Here is a 17,123-nt window from a genome sequence, read left to right on the forward strand (position 1 = left end):
AACTGTAAAGTACAATTTAAAGTATAAAACTTAAACCACAATATAAACCCACAACAGTTAAAAAAAAACACTAGCATGATAAAATGTTATAATATGGGAAAATAAAAAGGTCTTCACCTGGCGTCAGATATGTAAAACAATGTCTAGGGAGAAATGTATGTATTCATCAGAATTTCTACCTTCTATACATTCATGGATTCTTTTGATTAATACATTTATCTTTAAAAAACAGGTGACTAATCCACAAAGATTTCTTTAAAGGACCGATAGCCTTAATTCAAACCAATTTTTAGGTAGATGAATGACAGAGGGCTCCATCATACCAGCATTTTATCGTACTCTTGTCATGCCTGATTTGCCTCACATGTCGTGTGCCTGTCCTGTAGACACTGCCTCTTCCCCTCCCTTTTTCGTGTTTTCCTAGAGCAGGGAAAGTCTAGATTTCTCTCCCCCCCCCCCCGTCAAATGGAATTAAAGTGCCCTTCAGCCCCCGTGTAGTGCCGTTGTCTCGATATTCCCCTTGTTGGGCGATTGTGCTTTGAAGGGAGAGCTTGCTGATGAAAGAGGAGGGTGGGCTGGCTCTTCTCCTCCACACTTTTGTCGAACTAATGGGCTTATGCTGAGCCACTCCAACATACCTTTGCTGCTCCAACCCCACCCTCTTTTTCTGTAGCTCCCTCATTTTTAAAGATAAAGTGACGAAACTTGGGACCATGAGAGCTCTTATGTAGGGCTTTAGGCATGCCAAATTGAAGCAGATCGGTTCATCCCTTGATTTTTTAGGAATTTTTACACACACACACACCAATAATTCCTTCCCATTAACACACACACCTCTCCGGTTCTGCACAGGGGAGGTTTATGGCAGAATCACAGGTATGTGCGTGTGTGTTCAATGGAGCTCATTCATTGCCCGGGCTTGATTCCCTTACTCAAGAGTACATCCCATTGATTTCAACTGCATTTACATTCAAGTCATACTAAAATCAGATGCATGCTTAACTTTGAGTAAACCCCATTAAACAGAGTAAACTTCTGAGTAAACACATATAGAACTGACTTTTAATAGTGTGGTCACTCAGAAGCTTTTTTTTTTAAGTCTAAAACAGCAAACTGGAAAGAAGTGCTCTGCAACCCTATGCTTACTTCTGAGGTCTTGAGTAAGGGAATCAAGCCTGGGCAATAACCTAGCTCCATTGAACACACACATCTCCGATTCTGCCTTAAACTACCCCTGTGCAGAATCGGTGTGTGTGTGTATGTTAATGGGAAGGAATGATTGGGATGGGGGGAATTAAAAATTCCTTAAAAATTCAAGGGATGAACTGATCTTATTCAAACTTGCCATGCCTAAAGCCCTACTTAAGAGCTCTCACGGTCCCAAATTTCATCTTTCTCTTTAAAAATGAGGGAGCTATAAGCATTTTGGTTAATTCCCATAGGTGCTCCAATAGGTGAGGGGGTTAGGCTGCCACATGATCACAATGTCCATCAACGAAAAGAGCCAATAAACTGGAGGGGGAAGGAGAAAGGGCAGGGTGGGCACAATGGCAGCGGGAGAGTAAACAAGTGAAAAAAGAGTTCACTGGTATAGTGATGGGCGTGAAAGGGAGGAGCGCTTGCCACGCTTATGAAACGGAGGTAAAAAAACACGGAGGCAAACTCGGGGGAAATAGGTGTGATGGAGCTCAGAGAGACTGAAGTAGAATATGGCAGCAGCAGAAGATCTCATGGAGAGGGTGTGTGGCTGGGAGCTTGGATGAAAAAGAAGTAAGAGAGAGGCCAAGAGTAGGAATGTCCTTTTAGCAGGGTGAATGGCTAGAGGTGTACCTGTATGTGGGGGTGGAGGGTGTGAGAAATGTTCCGACTCTCAAGCCAGTGAAGGATTGTGGTCAGAGGTTTCACAGGTGAAGGATTCTCCCCAAGTCTCTAGTTTCTCTTTGAGCCTTGGCATTCGCCTGCCTTTTGTTCTAGGACAAGACCTGCTTACTAGCTGGAGTCCTGCCCATTTTCATCTTGTCTTGACAGTATATATATATATTTTAGCATAACAATGCTTTTCCTTTACAGAGCCTTGGTAGCACTGCCTCATTTGACAATCTTTGCCTGGATACAGAAGAGGGAAGAGCTTTTGTGGTCCCCTTGGAGGAATTCTTGGAACACGGATCAAAGATGGCTGAGCAGGGCTCAGTTGGCCCTGAACCAAAAATAGACCCTGATGCCATTAAGACTGAGCCCAGTGGGGAAAACTGGGAAAGGACGATGGAGATGATCCAGGACGTGGACATGGTCACCCCTGCTGGCCCGGAACTAAAAATAGACCCTGATTCCATTAAGACCGAGAGCAGTGGGGAATTCTCGGAAAGGACGATGGAGATGATCCAGGGTGAGGACATGGCCAGCTTGGATGTACAGCTCCAGCATTTCAGGCAGTTCCGCTACCAGGCGGCTGAGGGCCCCCGAGAGACCTGCAACCAACTCCGCGATCTTTCCTGTCGGTGGCTGAAGCCGGAACGACACACAAAAAACCAAATTCTGGACCTGGTGCTCCTGGAGCAGTTCCTGACCGTCCTGCCAGTGGAGATGGCGAGCTGGGTGAGAGAATGCGGAGCGGAGACCAGTTCCCAGGCGGTGGCCCTGGCCGAAGGCTTCCTCCTGAGCCAGGCGGAGGACCAGAAGCAGCAAGAGCAGCAGCAGGTGAGAGCATTGCATCTAAAGGGAAAATAATGCAAGGGAGGGTATCCCAAAACTCTCTACTCATTGCCCAACCTCCTCTGGAAATCCCCTGAGTAGAGATGTCCCATTCCGCAACTGTTTTGGCAGTCTGATTCCTTTTTTTTAATTCCTTCTGCTCCTGAATCAGGTACGGAGTCTGTTTGCAGAAGTGGGACCTGGTTTCCCTGCAGCAAAAGGGGCTCCGTCAGGCACCTTAGAAATCGTCCCGCAACGTGGGGGGATCCAGCCGGAGCATGACGGGCGTTCTGCCTTGCAGGGTAAGGATTCATGGGGGGGGGCTGTGTTCCACCTGGTCTCATCGGCTTCCCATCAGTCAGGAAGGACTTCGTCATACAGCACAGAGCTAAACTGTGGAACTCATTACCACAAGAAGCCGACCAATTTGGATGGCTTTAAAAGGGGGTTGGATAAATTTCTGGAGAATAAGGCTATCAATCGCTACTAGCCCTGGTGGCTAAGTGCAACCTCCAGCATCAGAGGGAGTAAGCCTGTATACACTAGTTGCTGGGGAGCATGGGTGGGAGGGTGCTGTTGCACCATGTCCTGCTTGTGGGTTCCTGGCTGACGGCTGGTCAGCCACTGTGGGAACAGAGTGCTGGACTAGACGGACCCTTGGTCTGATCCAGCAGGGCTCTGCTTATGTTGTTATGTTTGTCTCACGCAGGGACAGCAACGATGCAGGAAATATGTACTGAGTCATCTCTTCCTATTCGTGATAGAGTGGAACCGGATCAGGTAGGCAGAAAGACCACTGGGGAGACAGGTAGGGAACAGCCTGAGTGTCTCCATCCCCTGCTGACCTCCTAGGGCCAGAATCTCTTTCTCCCTCTGTTTGCTTCTAGCAAAACTAAGATCCTAACGAGAACCTTGCTGGGTTCAACCCAAGGCCCACCTTGTCCAGCATCCTGTTTTTCAGAGTGTCCCACCAGATGCCTGATAGGAAGCACACAAAGGAGACAAGAGGGCCATAGCCATTCCTTGCAGTTCTTCCCCCAGCAACTGGTTTTCCTAGCAAGAAAGTTTCAATCCTGCAGTATCATGCCCAGCCACCTCACTTTACATCATCCTTGTGAAGAAAACATGTTCTTTTTTATCCCAGGGTCTGGTGACTTTTGAGGCAGTTGCCGTGTGCTTCACGGAGGAGGAGTGGGCCCTGCTGGATCCTGACCAGAGAGCCCTGCACAGGCACGTCATGAAGGAGAACCGTGGCATTGTGGCCTCTCTGGGTAAGGCTCCCTGTTTTCCTGGTCATTGTACTGTTGGGTTTCAAATGCAATCATGATGGGGAAGATAATATTACCATTTTTGGCCACATATCCTATATGAGACATTTATTTAGTATTTTGAAGCTGCCTCTCAGGAGACTGCCTTCAGAAGGCCGTTTTCAAAAAGCAAGTAAGATACATTGAATCTTATTTAAATCATCAACTTATTAACACTAGTTTCAGGCTGCTAAAAGACACAGGCCTTGGACAGGCCAGAACATTTTCACAAGGTCCATTAAGACTGCTCAGTCTCAAAAAATCACACCAGCAAAACACTGTTTAGGGAAAGGCAGCCCCACGACAGTCACGCTTTCAAGGCACAGATGAAGGCCTCCCCTGCAAAGCCTTGTGGATTTCAACTGCATACTTCACCACCGACAGATCCCCTCTATTAGTCTTACACCACTTGTCAATTGTTATGTACTAAAGCAGTCATAATCCTGCCATTCCCTTAAACAACTGTCCAAACAGGAGCTAATGCTGGTGAGGCATCACTACAAAATACTAAAAAAGACACAACAGAATCATACGAATAATCAGCATCCAGTTAACAGATTGTCAGACACATTAAGAGCTGCAACGAATACAAACACAGCACTGACCCACCATCAGATCCCCCCGTCCAGCACCCCAACATGAAGTTAGTTAACAGAACCCAAACTCAGCTGTTTCTCTCTTTCTCTCAGAAGGCAGAAAGTCTCCTGACACGTAGACATCCAGAGGCCCAAATTACATCCCTTTAGCTGGGGTGGAGGGATGGGAAAGAGAACTGATTCTCTTAGAGAGCAACAGAACTCCGGGGTTTGCCACGCTCTGAAAAGCAGGTGGAATCCTGTCATCAGTGGGCAGCTCAGGAGACCAAGGAGGGTTCTGTAGCGTGGACCCAGGTTTGATATTACAAAGCCACAAAAGAGAGACGGGAAGGTTCCCAAGTGGTGACAAATATTCCAGGCTGAAAACCATGAGGTTTGGAGATGACGGTGAAGATGACGACATTTCTATACCACCCCATAGCCAAAGCTCTCTGGGTGCTTTACATTAGATTTATTGCCTGGCGGAGCCATCTCAAATGTAACACTGGGCCATTTGGGTTTGGTGATGAGTGAAAGAGGTGCTGAGCCTACAGCTATTCCATATTGCATCTTTCTTGAAAGGCTCAGATATTCCTGGTCCAGCACCCGAGCTGGTAATTTGCACTGTAGGAACACCCCATCTAAATATTTTCCATTTCTCCCTTTTTCGAAATCGTTTATTCCGGGTGCTCAGTCATTCGACATACTATGGCTAACTCAATCTTCCACCAATTTCATATCTTCTTTGCAGAACGTGACAGGTGGGAAGTGGCGAATAAGAGGCAACCCTGTGAAAGAGACAGATGTATAAACCCGCTGAAAAGAGACAGATGTATAAACAGCAAACAGCAGAGAAGGAAAATGGAAATAAATCACAGTAAGAGGAATGATTCCTCTGCTGCTAAGGTCAATGCCTACAAACGTATTGCAATGCAAAAAATAATACATAAAAGACTGGAAAAATATAGGTTCCATACGCATAGGAAAACGTTCAACTCTGAATCAAATGTTGAAACTGATTGCAGAATTCACATACTGAAGAAAAGATATAAATGCCCCAAATGTGGGAAGAGCTTCAGTCGGAAGACAGATCTCACTCATCATCAAAGGTCTCACGCAGGTGAGGAACCATATCATTGCTTGGAGTACGGCAAGAGCTTGAGCAGCAAGCAAACACTCAATAATCATCAGAATATGAGGACTGATTCCTTTGCTTCTGAGGACAATGTTTACAAACATATCACAGTGCAAGAATTAATACATCAAAGACTGGAAAAGTATAGGTTCCATATGCGTGGGGAAAGTTAATGTTGATTACTTCAGTCAGAAGACAAATCTCATTCATCATCAAAGAACTCACGCAAGGGAGAAACCATATCATTGTTTGGAGTGTGGAAAGGATTTTCGTCAGAATTCACATCTCACTTTTCCTCAAAGCACTTACACATGGGAGAAATCTTAAAACTCCAATTTTTGGAAAGGCAAGATCGTATATTTTTGTCCAACTTTGGTGAAAACCGATTGAGGAAAGGAGTTTTTCCTTGATTTGGTGAGGTTCTACATGAGTCAAAAGTTATTAAGGTTTTCCTGCCCCATTAAAGCAATTGCAGTCAAATTAAGTCATGCATACTCAGCATCATTCTAAAGCTACAGTGCTGCCAGTGGAGCTGATTTCAGATGGATTTGATGTTGCCGAGGAAATCGAGTGGATTCTATGTGCAATGCCTATTCCTCTAGCTTTGAAATGTGGTTTTATGTTGTCAGATAGCACATGTGACTGCATGTAAAGCAAGTGTGGTAGAATTCCTCTAGCACTGCAGTAAGATTCAGATGAACATACATATGGCTATTTGGCCTGCTTTTATTGAAGTTCATCTATAATCCACTTTTTCTAGAATGCTGTAATAATTGAAATGAGACTTTTAAGGCGTGTTCCATGCTTTCTTTCCTCTTGGTTCTTTTGGTTCCTCACTTCCTTTTGTTTGTGTTTGTTGAGATTTACAATAAAAATTAGTTTAAAAAGACACCTGGGTTGGATAAGGTAATCCAGAATCAGGACAATGTTGTCGTGTTTCTCAAAGCCTCCCGCCTTCTTGGGAGACAATAACGGCCCCCTGCTAAGTAATCCCCAAAGCTTTATTCAAGCAATAAACATCTCTTCCCACCTGAAGAGAATCTAAGATGACTCAGAAGTTGCAGCTAGTGCAAGATATGCAGCAGCTAGACTGCTGGTGGGTACATCTTATAGAGACCACATAACACCGGTCTTAAAGGAATTACACTGGCTGCCTATACGCTTCCGGTCGGAATTCAAGGTGTTGGTAATGACATTTAAAGCCCTAAACGTCTTGGGATCTCGATACTTGAGGGAGCGTGTCTCCCTATATATGCCTGCCCAAGCCTTGAGGTCTGTTGGAGGAGCCCTTCTCCGCATCCCACCAGCACAACACATTTGCTATGTTGGGACAAGGGAGAGGGCTTTCTGTGTTGTGGCACCCTAACTGTGGAATGCCCTCCCCTTGGAGGCCCGACTGGCGCCAATGCTGATTTTATTCAGGTGCCACGTGAAAACATGGCTTTTTAACAAAGCTTTTAATGGTTGAATTCACTAGGCACATTGTTTTAACTGTTTTAATAGTTTTACTGCTTTTAAATTATATATTGTTTTAACTTGGTTTATGATTTAATTTGTTTTTAGCTGTGTATATTTACTGTTTTTATACTGTATGCTTTTATCTGTATGCCACCCTGAGATCTTATTGATATAGGGTGGGATATAAATGTTTTAAATAAATAAATAATCTCTAGGAACTTTCCCGTAGGCAAAACTATGCAAACTAAACTTTTCAAGAAGAATGGAAAGCCCTTTCCCAAGACGCATAAACTAAAGAGAGACTAGTTGTGATGCAGCTTCTGATGGGATGCCAGCCAGGCCGACTTTCTCTCGCCTTCCTTTTGCTCCACCCGTATTAGTCTGTGGCGTACTCTAGGATCGGCTAACCTCTCTGTACACTCTCCTTTGGAGGAATATTGGTTTCCCACTGATTGTATTGTTTCCCTTGGGGAGATAAGCTCTGGAGAGGGTTCACTCCCAGCTGGTGAAGAGCCTGTGAGAGCTTCCTCCCCCACTGCTATAGCCTGGTCTGTGTCTGGCGCCAACTCCTCTACTTCAGAGTCTGATTCTGATTGATCACCTGAAACATCTTCTTCCACCCCAGGGGGAACAGGGCTAGGCATGACAAACGTGGGCCTCTTTGCTACTTCCAGGCACTCTACCTTCTACATCTCCATATGTGTCTGAAAGAATATGAAAAATTGTGTGGGGAGGGCTAAATCTCAAGCAAGGACAATTTGTGACATTGCAACACTGATCACAATGCTGATCACAGTGCAAGTCTGTTAAGGCCGTAGCCTTTGCTTCCGATCTGTGTAGCTTCACCCAAAGTACATTCATTGATCACAAAAACTGCTAGTTTTAAGACCAGAGGTAAGCCTATCCCGTGTTGGTTGAAGCGATAAATAGGCTGACCATATGAAAAGGAGGACAGGGCTCCTGTATCTTTAACAGATACATATAAAAGGGTATAACAGCAGGTGTTCATCACAGCAGTTAAAGCTGCAGGAGCCCTGCAGCTTTAACTGCTGTGATGAAGAGGGAATTTCACCAGGTGCTGCTTGATCCATTTGGCCAGATGCGTTTCGACCCTTGGTCTTCCTCAATGGCCAGAAATACAAATACAAACACTTATAAGGGCCAGGGTAAAGGCAAACACTTATTGCTGTATATTTTTGAGGTTTATTTTTAAAGATAAAATTAATTAGACCTACCAAACATTAAATGAAATCGGCTTTAACAGTGCTTACTCTGAAGGAAGCTCGGAGGATAGCAAGACGGGAGTGGGCCTTTTCAGTGGTGCCCCCCCTCCAATTATGGAATGATCTCCCCATGAGGCTCAACTGGCCCCAGCGCCAGGTCAAAACTTTCCCCTGCTCCCAGGCATTTAACAGCATTTAACAACATATGCTAAGTTTGTTTTTCTAATGGCCCCCAGAACTGTTGTTATTTAAATGGATACCATTGTTTCATACTGTTTTTATATTTTTGATGGTGCAGAGGCTGGCAAGCAGTGGAGACAATCTGAAGCGGAGGTCAACAGAGACCCTCTTCTCTCAGCCCCACCCACCCAGCCACATTTTAGAGCTGACAATGAATGTGAATCTTTTTACCTACATTAAAATCCAGCTAATGGCAACCACCTTTTCAGACAAGAGAGTTGAGCAGGGAAGGCGAGTCGTTTTCAGGGAAATAAAGAGGAAACTGAAAGCCTTTAACTTCATGATTAGATTGGGGTTTTTTCTTCTAAGTCCCATACATCATTTAAGTACTTCTATATATATTTTCCCTAACCAAGTCCTATACATGGTCATTAATATGCTGTCTTTCAAGGCAGAACTTCTTATCAGTCATTCAGATTAAAACCACAAAACATTTTAAAAGTTAAAAATCCCAATCCCAATAATAGCAACATAAAATATGGGGAAAGCTGCTATAGACATTTCCCGGGAAGTAAGCCCCGTAAAACGGCATGGGCCTGTGAGCAGGTATACAGAAAGCGGCACTGCAGCTTCTTCCGCCACCCGCTTACGGTTTCGGTGTCCTGGGCTGCCTGGTTGCACCTCCTGTCACCCTTTGAGCCTCCTTGTAAAACATTGTTCTCTGTTTGCAGACAAGAACAGAATCTAAAACAGAACAATGTTTTACAAGCAAAAACAAAAGATAAAACACTTTCACATAGGGTGACCCTATGAAAAGGAGGGAAGAGCTCCTGTATAGAAAAATATAACTTTTATCAGGTCACTAGTATAGCGAGAGTGACCAGATACAAAGTAGGGCAGGGCTGATCAAATTTGCAGATGACACAAAATTAGGTGGGATAGCTAATACCCTGGAAGACAGAAACAAACTTCAAAGTGATCTTGATGGGCTGGAGTGCTGGGCTGAAAACAACGGAATGAAATTTAATAGGGATAAATGCCAAGTTCTACATTTAGGCAATAGAAACCAAATGCACAGTTACAAGATGGGGGACACTTGGCTCAGCAATACTACAAACGAGAAAGATCTTGGAATTGTTGTAGATCACAAGCTGAATATGAGCCAACAGTGCGATATGGCTGCAAGAAAGGCAAATGCTATTTTGGGCTGCATTAATAGAAGTATAGCTTCCAAATCACGTGAGGTACTGGTTCCTCTCTATTCGGCCCTGGTTAGGCCTCATCTAGAGTATTGAGTCCTGTTCTGGGCTCCACAATTCAAGAAGGACGCAGACAAGCTGGAGCGTGTTCAGAAGAGGGCAACCAGGATGATCAGGGATCTGGAAACAAAGCCCTATGAAGAGAGACTGAAAGAACTGGGCATGTTTAGCCTGGAGAAGAGAAGATTGAGGGGAGACATGATAGCACTCTTCAAATCCTTAAAAAGTTGTCATACAGAGGAGGGCCAGGATCTCTTCTCGATCCTCCCAGAGTACAGGACACGGAATAACGGGCTCAAGTTAAAGGAAGCCAGATTCCGGCTGAATATCAGGAAAAACTTCCTGACTGTTAGAGCAGTACAACAATGGAATCAGTTACCTAGGGAGGTTGTGGGCTCTCCCACACTAGAGGCCTTCAAGAGGCAGCTGGACAACCATCTGTCAGGGATGCTTTAGGGTGGATTCCTGCATTGAGCAGGGGGTTGGACTCGATGGCCTTGTAGGCCCCTTCCAACTCTGCTATTCTATGATTCTATGATTCTACTGCAGTATTAACTGTTGGGATGAAGAGGGAATTTCACCAGGCGCTGCGTGCCTACAAATGACAAACCTGCTGAAATTCCCCTTTCTATGCCACTGTTAAACCTGCGGGAGCCCTTGTCCTCCTTTCCGTAGGGCCACCCTAAAGTTTCCTACAGCAAGAAGAGGAAACATCCAGGGCGTCGCGGAGAGACCCTTGCCAGGAGCCCAGGTGGGGCCATGAGAGATGTTTCCACGGGCTCGCTTGGGGAGATGCCGGAAAGGCTCCTGCTTCGCGGGGGTTAAAGCGATGAAGGAGGTTCCAAGGGGGATCTGCTGGGGAGGAGAGGGGAGGGGCCGTGTCCTCCACAGGAAATGCCCGTTTCCCCCTAACGCTCTTCCTGTCCCGCCTCCTTCTTTCCTCCCAAGGAAAGAGGATTTTCAGGTGATGTGTCGGTGCCTCCTTCGGGGGACCAGGTGAGACCCCCGCTCGCCTTGGGGAGAAGGGGGGGTCCGTGGGCTGCCGGGGAAGGGGGGCAAGAGAGGGAGGAGCGGGGGGGGGGGAAGAGCCTCCCCCGTCCAGCATGTCAGAGGCGGGGTTGATCTCATGTTTTGGAGGGAAGCTGGACCCTCTCCCCCTTTTCACCCCCTTCGGAGGAAATCGGTGTGGCTGATCCGGTGGGGATCCCCCCGCCCCACACACAGTGCCTGGCCGCTCCTTCCCTTCTTCCTTTCAGCAGACCAGCTGGCCCCTTTCATCTGGGGAAGGGGGATCTGAAGGCTGAGTCCATTAATCAAGTCCAGGTATTAAACTGAACTGCACAGACTAAAATAATTGCCCCCTTAATCGGACACTGCTTCCCCTCTCCTGCACATGTGGGTCCCCCCTTGATCGTTTAAATGACTATTACTGATATTTTACTGACAGTGCTGGCTTAAGAGGAGACACATCCCTGGTCGTTTGTGGGTTTGATTTTTGCTAAAGGCAGTAAAAGATCTTCGACCAAAGCTTTGATGAAAATCCACCCTCTCTTCCTGACAGGAAGAAGAGTCCTGTCAGGAAGAGAGGGTGGATAAGAAGTAAAATAGAGAGGGGAGAATGAAAGAGAGTTTAAAAAAGAGGTGTTAAAATTCTGAACAGGAAAAAAGAAAACCTCAACAGAGCACTGACCCAGGTTTTCTATGGGGCACAAAATATTTGGTCTCCTCTTGTGAGAACTTTTGACAGTGTTCCAGTAAGGCAGCTCCTAGCTTTGATGGCTAGGCATAGAGCCTTCATCTGCTGAGGGAGTACACCTCTGAAAATCAGGGAGAAATGTGATGGGTCTTTTCCATTCTTTAATGTTTTGTTTATTTCATTTCTATACCGCCCAATAGCCGAAGCTCTCTGGGTGGTTCACTTAGTAGCACTGCCTCATGTGACGATCTTTGCCTGGATAAAGAAGAGGTAAGAGCTTCTGTGGTCTCTTTGGAGGAATTCTCGGATCAAAGATGGCTGAGCAGGGCTCAGACTGCCCCGAAACAAAAATAGACCCTGATTCCGTTAAGACCGAGAGCAGTGGGGAATTCTGGGAAAGAACAATTGGGATGCTCCAGGATGTGGACATGGCTAGCTCAGACCTGCAGCTCCAGCATTTCAGGCAATTCCACTACCAGGCAGCCCAGGGCCCCAGAAAAAATTGCAGCCAACTCCACAGTCTTTGTCGTCAGTGGCTGAAGCCAGAGCAGCACACGAAAAACCAAATCCTGGATCTGGTAATCCTGGAGCAGTTCCTGACCATCCTGCCAGCAGAGATGGCGAGCTGGGTGAGAGAATGCGGAGCAGAGACCAGTTCCCAGGCGGTGGCCCTGGCAGAAGGCTTCCTTCCGAGCCGGGCAGAGGACCAGAAGCAGCAGGTGAGAGCATTCCATCCCAGGGCTCAGGAAGGGGAGGGAGGGTATCCCCAAACTCTCTACTCATTGCCCAGCCTCCTCTAGAAATCCCCTGTGGAGAGATGTCCCATTCCCCAACCGTCTCATTCCTTTTTTATTCCTTACCCTCTCGAATCCTTATTGTGCTTTAGATACGGAGTCTGTTTGCAGAAGTGGGACCTGGTTTCCCGGCAGCAGAAGAGGCTCCGTTGGACACCTTAGAGATTGTCCCGCGAAGGGGAGGGATCCAGCCGGAGTGTGATAGATGTTCCACCTTGCAGGGTAAGGATCCATGTTGGAGCAGGGGGCTGTGTTCCACCTGGGAATGGAGGAAAACCTTGGGCTCTTTTATGTTTTCCACCGGAGTAAGCCCATATATACTAGTTGTTTGGGGAACATGGGTGGGAGGGTGCTTTTGACACCAACAGTTTGATTTGTAGCTAAGAGTTAAAATCCAGGCATGTGCATTTTTACCCATCTGCATTCTCAAAACGCAAATTGAAGATACAGCATCTTGTAGCGCCCCAGTGTACTCAGACTTGCATCTCTTCTAGTGCAATTCTATCCATTTGACTGGGAAGTGAGTCCTTTTGTGTGCTAATGAGACTTACTTCCCTGGAGATTAGAATGAATGAAATCTTTATTTCTAAAAGCGATACACCGTCACAATTTAACATAGTTTAAAAAAATACAAGTAAAAAAGATGAGCAGTATGTAAATGGAATAAAAATAGATAATTTAAAATACAATAAAGAGTTAAACAAAAATACAAGAGTGTAAAAATACAAAATCATATTTACATAAATTAAGAGCTCCACAGTGGGGTTCTAGAACAACACATTTGTAGTAGTCAAACATGTGAGACAAACATGTACTACTGGCTTTCCCATTGACTTCCCATCGATCAGGAAGGACATCTTCACAGGGTGCAGAGTTGTGTTGTACCCCGCCTCGATCCAAAGGGAGACGCAGGTAACAAATAAATATTTTGTTGTTGTTGTTGTTGTTGTTGTTGTTATACTATGGAATTCACTGTCACGTTGTGGTAATGGCCAGCAATTTGGATGGCTTTAAAAGGGCATTGGATATATTCCTGGAGGAGAAGGCTATCAGTGGCTACTAGCCCTGATGCCTAAGTGCAACCTCCAGTATCAGAGGGAGGAAGCCTGTATATACTAGTTGCTGGGGAACATAGCTGAGAGGTTTCTGTTGCACCATGTCCTCTTTGTGTGTCCCTAGTCAGCAGCTGGTCAGCCACTGTGGGAACAGAGTGCTGGATTAGAAGGACCCTTGGTCTGATCCAGCAGGGTTCTGCTTATGTTGTTATGTTTGTCTCACGCAGGGACAGCAACGATGCAGGAAATATGTACTGAGTCATCTCTTCCTATTCGTGATAGAGTGGAACCGGATCAGGTAGGCAGAAAGACCACTGTGGAGACAGGTAGGGAACAGCCTGAGTGTCTCCATCTCCTGCTGACCTCCTAGGGCCAGAATCTCTAGCCTCTGTTTGCTTCTAGCAAAACTAAGATTCTAAAGAGAACCTTGCTGGGTTCAACCCAAGGCCCACCTAGTCCAGCATCCTGTTTTTCAGAGTGTCCCACCAGATGCCTGATGGGAAGCACACGAAGGAGACAAGAGGGCCATAGCCATTCCTTTCTGTTCTTCCCCCAGCAATCGGTTTTCATCGCAAGCAAGTATAACGCCCAGCCACCTCACTCTTTAATTATATTTGAGATGGAAACATGTTCTTTTTTCTCCCAGGCTCTGGTGACTTTTGAGGAGGTTGCCGTGTGCTTCACGGAGGAGGAGTGGGCCCTGCTGGATCCTGACCAGAGAGCCCTGCACAGGCAGGTCATGCAGGAGAACCGTGGCATCGTGGCCTCTCTGGGTAAGGCTCCCTGTTTTCCTGGTCATTGTACTGTTGGGTTTCAAATGCAGTCATGATGGGGAAGATAATATTACCATTTTCAGGCACATATCCTATATGAGACATTTATTTAATTTTTTGAAACTGCCTCTCAGGAGACTGCCTTCAGAAGGCCGTTTTCAAAAGCAAGAAAGATACATTGAATCTTACTTAAATCATCAAATCATTAACACTAGTTTAAGGCAACTAAAAGAGACAGGCCTCAAACATGCCAGAACATTTTCACAAGGTACATTAAGACAGCTCAGCCTCAAAAAGTCACATCAGTAAAACACTGGTTAGGGAAAGGCAGCCCACAACAGCCACACTTTCAAGGCACAGATGAAGGCCTCCCCTGCAGGGGCCTTGTGGATTTCAACTGCATAATTCAGCACATCCAGATCTCTTCTATTAGTCTTCCAAGGCTTGTCAATTTTAAGTACTAAAACAGTGGTTCCCAATTGGTGGTCTGCGGACGCCAGGGGGTCCACGTAACCCACCCAGGGGGTCCGTGGCACCATTCACCTATTAGCTCTGCAAGGTCCGCATTTTAATAAAAGAAAATATGCCGTCTCCCACTCTCTGTTTGCTTCGACGGTGACGTCATGCGCGAAGGTTTTTCCTGATTATAAGAAGTTAGGTGAAAAAGCTTTGAAACATCTAGTTCCCTTTTGTTCCACATATCTTTGTGAACAAACATTTTCGACATTTTTTATATGAAGAACAAGCATAGAAATCGGCTTGATGTTGATCCAGATTTGAGATTAAAAGTAGGGAATATTAAACCAAATGTGGAAGGGATTGTTCAGGACAAAAAGAGGCATGATTTCTCCCATCACATTTAGGTTTAGTAGCTGCTCAACAGGTCACAGTTTGTTCAATTGTAAACTAGACGTTAGTAGAATTAAATTCGTCTTTATATTCCTAACTAAATCATTGTCATTTTGCGTGGTAATATCACAAATTTTATGGTCTGTTTTTTAGTATACCTAAAATCCTTTGCTTATTAGGGGCTACCCCTTATTTTCTCCAAAAAATTGCTTCGCACAGGTAACTACCATAGAGACAACAATTTTTTCAAAAGTATGGGGTCCATGGCTTGGCATTTGAAAAACAAGGGGTCCGCAGTAGGACTGTGCACGGACCCCCCAATCTGTTCTGGATCCCGATCTGCAACTTTCGGATCAGGTCCTCTCCACTTTGGGATGATCCGCCTCCGGTCTGCTCCGCGGCGGAGCTGGATCTGGATCTCTACGTTTCCCCTACATAGACGTGCATTGAAAATGTAAAACGCCTATAACTTTTTTAGTGTTTAAGTTAGAAAAATTAAAATGGGCACCAGGATAGCTTATAATTACATCCTTATTCATACCCATTATGAAGGAAATCCGATCATGCCCTGATTTTGGGGGAATATTTAAAGATTCCCCCCATTTACAGAAATGCATATATCGCTGTCATTTTTCCAGATACACACTTGCAACTGGGTACCATGAGAGCTTCCACATACCATATTTCTTCGATTGTAAGGCGCCATCAGTTGTAAGATGCACGCTAATTTCAGTACCACCAACAGAAAAAAAGCTTTGCTTCTAAGAATAATAACCGCACCCGCGTGTCTAAGACACACCTTATTTTTAGAGATGTTTATATGGGGGGAAAAGTGCATCTTAGAATCAAAGAAATATGGTAGACCCTTATTCATGCCTATTTTGAAGGAAATCAGACCATGCCCTGATTTTTAGCGAATTTTTAATGTTTTAACCCTCAACCATAACCCCAATTAACAAAACTGCATACATCTCTGTCACTTTTCAAGTTAGAAACATCAAAATGGCACCATGATAGCTTCTAAATATAACCTTATTCATGCCCATTTTGAAGGAAATCTGATCATGCTCTGATTTTTGAGGAATATTTAAAGATATCTCCCCCCCCCCATTTACAGAAATGCATGCATCTCCATCATTTTTCCAGGTACATACATGCACCAGGGCACCAGGAGAGCTTCCACATAGATCCTTATTCATGCCCATTTTGAAGGAAATCAGATCATGCCCTGATTTTGGGGGAATTTTTAAATTTAAACATAAATCAGAATCTTCCTCTCAGGTAACCACATCAAAAATGAACACAGGGAACTTCAAGACAGAAAATTATTAAGCTGGGTGAGCGTACAGCACATAGCTATTCATGGGATAAACAACTCAGACCTTGCATTGCCACACTTGGGTCGCAATACTTCTAAAAACTTAATTTCTTTCATGCCATCCACTCATTTCAAAGTGCTATAACGTGTTGGTTTTTCAAGATGTACCCACACACACACACCTCCGTCACAGTTCACACACCCCAGGGTATGCCCAGCCAATAACTGTAATAACAATAACCATAAAAATACTAATAATCACAACAAGAATTAGAACAAAAACGCTGACTTTATTACTAGTAAGGGGAAAGTGGATGTGCCCAGTGGGACAGTGGACTGTGCCACCAGTCGTTTGGCCAGTCCTGTCTAGGTACCTGCCTTTGAGAAGCCATATCACACATCTACTCGTGCAAATCATTGGCTTCCTTCCACTGTTTCCCCTTTGGAGGGTTCTGATGACCCTCAAGGGCAGTGGGCACTGGTGGTCCACATGCCGTACAGCACATCATCTACTTGCACCACATCTATTCAGTTGTTCAACAAGGTTATGGTGGGTACCTTGCAGTGCTGTGTTGCCTATCTGTTATTTTACTTTGTATATTATTTAAGGTTGTGTGTGTGAGTTTGCTGGGGCTACTGCTTCACCAATCCACTACAAACGGAAAAAAAGTCCGAGCCAAAGACAAAGAAAGAAAAGTTACTAAGTATCCCGTTTTGCTTATTCCCCCCCCACCCCAACATTGGGATTGGAGGATGCTTCTCATAGGCTGATCACTTATCACAATTGGGAGATGAACCTGTCAATCAACG

At 45.2% G+C, this 17,123-nt stretch overlaps 2 protein-coding genes across 2 annotated transcripts in view; both read left to right on the forward strand.

The window, feature by feature from the left end:
- The window catches only part of LOC134395616 (zinc finger protein 197-like), a 148,595-nt gene that overhangs the window by 1,403 nt on the left and 130,069 nt on the right, over positions 1-17,123 (forward strand). Inside the window, 1 exon segment of the mRNA XM_063121774.1 lies at positions 2,071-2,697. Coding sequence (XP_062977844.1) covers positions 2,173-2,697 — 525 coding nt within the window. The 5' untranslated portion in view covers positions 2,071-2,172.
- LOC134396962 (zinc finger protein 420-like) overlaps positions 10,755-17,123 on the forward strand; it is a 46,850-nt gene continuing 40,481 nt past the window's right edge. Inside the window, exons 1-3 of the mRNA XM_063123575.1 lie at positions 10,755-10,824; positions 11,725-12,243; positions 12,411-12,540. Coding sequence (XP_062979645.1) covers positions 11,839-12,243; positions 12,411-12,540 — 535 coding nt within the window. The 5' untranslated portion in view covers positions 10,755-10,824; positions 11,725-11,838. The remainder of the gene's footprint in view (positions 10,825-11,724; positions 12,244-12,410; positions 12,541-17,123) is intronic.

The sequence above is a fragment of the Elgaria multicarinata genome, chromosome 3, assembly GCF_023053635.1.
Source record: "Elgaria multicarinata webbii isolate HBS135686 ecotype San Diego chromosome 3, rElgMul1.1.pri, whole genome shotgun sequence".
NCBI classification, from domain to species: Eukaryota; Metazoa; Chordata; class Lepidosauria; order Squamata; family Anguidae; genus Elgaria; species Elgaria multicarinata.